Source organism: Symphalangus syndactylus, chromosome 23 (genome assembly GCF_028878055.3).
Source record: "Symphalangus syndactylus isolate Jambi chromosome 23, NHGRI_mSymSyn1-v2.1_pri, whole genome shotgun sequence".
In the NCBI taxonomy this organism is placed as follows: Eukaryota; Metazoa; Chordata; class Mammalia; order Primates; family Hylobatidae; genus Symphalangus; species Symphalangus syndactylus.
The window spans coordinates 40,967,559-40,973,743 of NC_072445.2; the positions used below are offsets into that span (position 1 = coordinate 40,967,559).

The following is a 6,185-nucleotide window of genomic DNA, read 5'->3' on the forward strand; positions in this document are numbered from 1 at the left end:
ACATTTGGGATCCACAGAAAGTGATATATGAAATTCTATCTCATATAGTCAGTTAAACTTTATTATTTACAAGTTAAATTACACAGCAGCTTTACACAGCATGAGATGGAAAGGAAGGAGGGAGAGAAACGAGAGGAAGCTGGCTCCTGAGATTCTTGGCTGCCTCCACCTCCTTCTCTTGGGCGTAGCAGTCTTCAGTGCTGCCCCCCCTCCAAGGTCAAGGATCAGGGCTTGGAACACAGGTTTAAGTCAGGTTCTGGCTCTGACAGCCCCAGGGCCACCAGGGCTCCCACTAGCAGCTTCTTCACAGGCGTTGGAGGTGAGTGTGAAGGCATCAGCTGCAGGGAGAAAGATTAATGCCAGTTGGGAGAGGCACATAGATGTTCTAACCTTTACCCCACCCAGCCCTACCTAGGACTCACTTTATCTAGACGATGGCGACAAATGAGGCCACTGGAATTCAGGTAGAAAGTGGAGTAGGCATCATAGGTCCTGGGGAATAGAGGGAGGCTTACTGAGGGAAAAGGTGACTGGTCCCAAAGCTGAATTCAAGCACTTGTTTAAACGAGTAGTCCCTAAATTCTGCTACATATTAGATCACCTGGGCAACTTACAAACATCTCAGTGCTTAGGTTGTGCCCTGTCTCAATTAAATCAGAGTGTTTGGCGTCAATATTATTTTTTAACGATCCTTGGGTATTTCTACTGTGCAGCCGTTTGGGAACTGCTGGTTTAAAAGCTTATATCCAATGTTTGTAGCTGAGCCTAACAATTTATTGGGATTTACTCCCAGGCAGAAATTTACCAGGTTGTAAGGCTCAACATATGAGACAGGACTTTTCATTTGTTCAGTACTTTTTTTTTTTTTTTTTTTTTTTTGGTAAGACAGGGTTTCACTCTGTCACCCAGGCTGGAGTGCAGTAATGTGATCACGGCTCACTGCAACCTCCGCCTCCCGAGTTCAAGTGATTCTCCCATCTCAGCCTCCCAAGTAGCTGGAACTACAGGTGCGCACCACCACACCTGGCTAATTTTTGTTTTTTTTTTTGGGTTTTACCATGTTGGCCAGGCAGGTCTCCAACTCCTTACCACAAGTGATCCGCCCACCTCGGCCTCCCAAAGTGCTGGCATTACAGGCGTGAGCCACCACACCCAGCCTGTTCAGTAATTATTTGAGTACCTACCATGTGCTAGCCACTGTATAGGAAGAAACTGAAGCTCAGAGGTTTTTCTAATATACTCAGTCTCTTTTTTTTTTTTTTTTTTTTTTTAACATTAACATAAACTAAACAGGATCCCTGTCCTTAAACAGTCAAGTCAGGATAGGTCAAGGGTTGTCTGGGAGACTAGATCATCTGTAATCTCAGCACTTTGGGAGGCTGAGGCAGGTGGATCACCTAAGGTCAGGAGTTCGAGACCAGCCTGGCCAACATGGTGAAACCCCGTCTCTACTAAAAATACAAAAATTAGCCAGGTGTGGTGGTGTGCCTGTAATTCCAGCTACCCAGGAGGCTGAGGCTGGTGAATCGCTGGACCCCGGGAGGCAGAGGCTGCAGTGAGCTGAGATCACGCCACTGCACTCCATCCTGGGTGACAGTGAGACTCCGTCTCAAAAAAAAAAAAAAAAAAAAAGAGGGAACTGATTATAGTTTGGGTCCTTTCTCATTTCTCTCTTACCGGTAATGCTCGTCTTTGTCACGCTTGTAGAACCGCAAAAAGAGCAAGTGGATGGGCAGCCCTACAAGCCGCCACCGGGCTTGCAGGGTCCAATTCTCAGGGTGGCGGGTCAGCTGTAGAACCTCCAAACGAAGGTGTGCAAAATAATTCCAGGCCAGGAAACGGCAGAGGGTCAGTGAAAGAATGTACCATGTCCGGCCCCTGTGAAGAAGGGATGGGAAAGAAATCTCATGATGGCAGAATTAGAAAACCAAACTGCCTTCTAAGAATGGGGGAACAAATGTGAGAAGCAGTCTAGGAACTTCTCTGGGAAGTGAAAAGGGTCATGTATATAGCTTTGGATGCTTTTCCTCCCCAAGGCCCTACCTGTGCCCCAATTCTCACTTGGTACGTATGTTGAGGATCTCATTGATGAATTCCACATCCAAGGAATACAGACTGTAGTCGTGGGACTGAAGGAAGAGCTTGGGAAGCTAGGTGGAAGAAGATGGCATCAACCCAGTGGGAAAGAAAAGATAATTCTATTTTTCAGTTTTCTTTTTTTTTTTTTTTTTGAGACGGTGTCTAGCTCTGTCACCCAGGCTGGAGTGCAGAGGTGTAATCTCGGCTCACTGCAACCTCCGCCTCCCAGGTTCAATCGATTCTCCTGCCTCAGCCTCCCGAGTAACTGGGATTACAGGCACCCACCACCATGCCCAGCTAATTTTTGTATTTTTAGTTAGAGATGGGGTTTCACTGTGTTGGCCAGGCTGGTCTTGAACTCCTGACCTTGTGATCTGCCTGCTTCAGCCTCCCAAAGTGCTAGGAGCATGAGCCACGTGCCAGGCCCAGTTTTCTATTTTTAAGGCCTCCTTACTCCCGTCTTGGCGTGAAAGATCTCATCCCATGATTAATCTCCCTTAACCCAAAATGAGGAACATCATTTTCTTTTTTTTTTTTTTTTGAGACGGAGTCTCGTTCTGTTGCCCAGGCTGGAGTGCAATGGAGCTATCTCCGTTCACTGCACCTCCTGGGTTCAAGCGATTCTCCTGCCTCAGCCTCCTGAGTAGCTGGGATTATAGGCCTCTGCCACCACGCCTGCCTTTTGTATTTTTAGTAGAGATGGGGTTTCACCATGTTGGCCAGGCTGGTCTTGAACTCCTGACTTCAGGTGATCCACCTGCCTTAGCCTCCCAAAGTGCTGCGATTACAGCACTTTGAGCCACCATGCCTGGCCGGAACATCATTTTCTCAGGAAAATGTTTATAATACATTTCTATGCCTGCCCATGGTTCCAAAAAAGAATCCAGTTGACTAACTCCCTACTTCCAAGGATTACCCACATCCGTTCCCACTGTAGATGAAGGCCACTTTTGCACTGACTTACCTCTTGTCTCAGTCTCTCATACATGACAGACAGATGTTCCTCCATACTAGGATCTCCTGACGGGGTGGCAGGGGAAGGGTGGGCAGTTCCAGGGACTTGGAAAGGTATCCAAGACCCAGGATAGGGGCAGGGAGGTCCCTCAAAAAGGCTTCTAAGCCCATCCAGGCAGCCGCTATGCAACTCAGGTCCTGGTCCCTCCTCCCGCTTTCCTGGAGGGAGAACCACCCATGCTGAGCTGAGGGCCTGGATCTGAGGGAGAGGTAGTGGGGGAACCTGGGGAAGACGCTGGGTGGGAAGGCGCGGGGGCAGGGGAGACCAGAGTAGAGGAGAAGATGGGGAAGTGGTTGTCGTGGAGGGGGGCCAAAGAGGTGGGAATGGTAGAGTCCCTGGATAAAGCTGGTCCTAAGGAGACAGAACAAAAGGGAAAAAGATAAGAATCCACTTGCCTAACACCGCTTCACCCCGTGGGTGCTCAACAGGCTTCCAATACCTATTCCTCCTCACAGAATGGATGGAATTACTATAGGAAAAAAGGGATGGATTCATCTCCATCTCTACTGAAAACAGGAGGAAATCATTTTATTTTATTATTTATTTTGAGATGGAGTCTCGCTCTGTTGCCAGGCTGGAGTGCAGTAGCGCGATCTCAGCTCACTGCAACCTCCGCCTCCCGGGTTCAAGTGATTCTCCTGCCTCAGCCTCCCGAGTAGCTGGGACTACAGGCGCGTGCCACCACGCCCAGCTAGTTTTTGTATTTTTAGTAGAGACAGGGTTTCACCATGTTAGCCAGGATGGTTTTCATCTCTTGACCTCGTGATCCACCCGCCTCGGCCTCCTGAAGTGCTGGGATTACAAGGCGTGACCCACAGCGCCCAGCCGAGGAAACCGTTTTATGTGACACAAATACCGGCACCTCCCAAAAATTAGCAGATATCTTTACTTTTTTTTCTTTTTTTGAGACGAAGTCTCACTGTTGCCCAGGCTGGAGTGCATTGGCGCGAACTCAGGTTACTGCAACCGCTGCCTCCTGGGTTCAAGCCATTCTCCTGCCTCAGCCTCCCGAGTAGCTGGGATTACAGGCACCCTTCACCACGCCCGGCTAGTTTTTGTATTTTTAGTTAGAGATGGGGTTTCACCATGTTGGCCAGGCTGTTCTCGAACTCCTGACCTCAGGTAATCCGCCCACCTTGGCCTCCCAAAGTGCTGGGATTACAGGCGTGAGCCACCACGCCCGGCCACATTTCTTTAAGATTCCAACACCGGGCCGGGCGCGGTGGCTCACGCCTGTAATCCCAGCACTTTGGGAGGCTGAGGCGGGCGGATCACGAGGTCTAGTGTCACCCAATATGGTGACACCCCGTCTCTACTAAAAATACAAAAAAATTAGCCGAGTGTAGTGGCGGGAGCCTGTAGTCCCAGCTACTCGGGAGGCTGAGGCAGAATTGCTTGAACCCAGGAGACGGAGGTTGCAGTGAGCCGAGATGGTGCCAATGCACTTCAGCCTGGGTGACGGAGCAAGATTCCATTTCAAAAAAAAAAAAAAAAAAAGATTCCAACACTGGGGGCAGTTTCACCTCTCTCATCGCAAGAATCATGTAATACACACTTGATGAGTGAACGAATAACAGGTTTTATTGTACTGTGGATTAAATGCTGTGGCCTGTACATCTCCATGATTAAGTGTGCGAGGCAAATGTACAGAGAAAAAAGAATATCCAGCTGAAGCTAGGAATCTGAATTCTAATTCTATCATGTAACTTTAGGCATTCTCATTCCCTATGCCTCCGCTTCCTACAAATGTCCTATAAATGAGAATAAAGCCTCACTGGGTTATGAGGCCTATATGAAATAATGAATGTAAACAAAACGTAGCGACCTAGAAGCAGTACATAAATGGAAGCTATTACCATTTCGGGCCCCTCTAATGACAGACACAACCTCAGGAGACAGTTAAAGGCTGGCCTTCATTCTCCTGGGTTTACCGACGTTGAAACTGCAAGGGGAGGTCACCCAAAGTCAGGCCTCACCCGAGTCTCTCCGCTCCCAAAGAACCCCCCAGGGGATCGTCTCACTGCAGGGAAGGCGGGCGGACCGCTCGGGTACCTCGGTCCCCGATGGTGTCCTAGAGGCGCCGTCTCTGCTGGGGGCGTGGCCATCTTGCCAGCCCCGGCGCAGGGGCCCGAACCGGGTGCACACTGGCCGGCCTTCCTGCCAGGACCGCTCTCCGAGTGCAAGACGCGCGGGCTGCTGAGGGCGCCCCGCGGGTCTGGTCTGGGTCGGGGAACTCCGGGACGGCGCCGCGGCAGGCCTGCGAATCTCTCCGCCCCTGCCCTTCAAATCACCTCTAGGCACAGGTAACGGCGGAGAGTCGGGCGCAACGCAGACGCGCCCCGCTGCCTGGCCTTGACCCCGCCTGACCGCCCTCAAACCTGGGAGGACCGACGTCCTTGCGCGACAGGCCCGGCAGCGCCGCCCTCCCGCTCCCGCGACCCCTACCTAGCCTGTCCACGCGCTGCAGGGCACAGGTGGGAAGGGGCGGCGGGTGTCTCTGCGCCTGCGCGGAACCCGGCGCGCGCTCCGCCCCACGCACCGGCTTTGAGGAGGGTCTCTCCCCGCCCCCTCTACTCCCTCCCGCTTCTCCTCCGCTCTCACCTGGGGTCGAGCCTGGTAGGCGCGCAGGCAAGGGCCGAGACGCCGGGCCACACCCCGGCTGGGCTGGTACATGATCTTCCGGGAGTGGAGAAGGAGCCTTCTGAGTCCGACCTCCGGCCTCCTCACAGGGGTGAGCGCGCCCCGGAGCCGGCTTCGTGAAGGGGAAAGGAGGCCGGGGCAGGGGGGGGTAGGGGGGGAAGGGGCTGAGGGAGGGAAACGGAGATGTCCCGCGCTTGCGCACTGCAGGCTCGAGAGAAGCGGCTGAAGCGCTCTGTCGGCGGTAAGCGCGCCTGCGCGCGCGGGCGCGGAGGCTGCCTGAGTGCGCTTGCGCAAGTTAGCAGCACTCCCCACCCCCCAACCCCCCCAGCGCAGTATTCACAGCTGAGGCCTTTGAGCAAAAAGCTGAGCAAAAACAGGGCTGAAGGCTGAACCGGGTGCAACGACAGTGAGGGGTGAGGCGGCTGAAATAATGAGTCAAATTTTTCAACAG

At 52.3% G+C, this 6,185-nt stretch overlaps 1 protein-coding gene across 1 annotated transcript; it reads right to left on the reverse strand.

Moving 5' to 3' along the window:
- Window positions 1–43: 43 nt before the first annotated feature.
- Window positions 44–5,984, reverse strand: C23H6orf136 (chromosome 23 C6orf136 homolog). Its single transcript, XM_055263026.2, is given in 8 exon segments — window positions 44–338; window positions 423–492; window positions 1,678–1,878; window positions 2,062–2,150; window positions 3,044–3,445; window positions 5,147–5,536; window positions 5,538–5,690; window positions 5,693–5,984. Coding segments are annotated over 8 exon segments (1,494 nt in total). The 5' UTR covers window positions 5,768–5,984; the 3' UTR covers window positions 44–224.
- Between the last annotated feature and the right edge of the window lie 201 nt (window positions 5,985–6,185).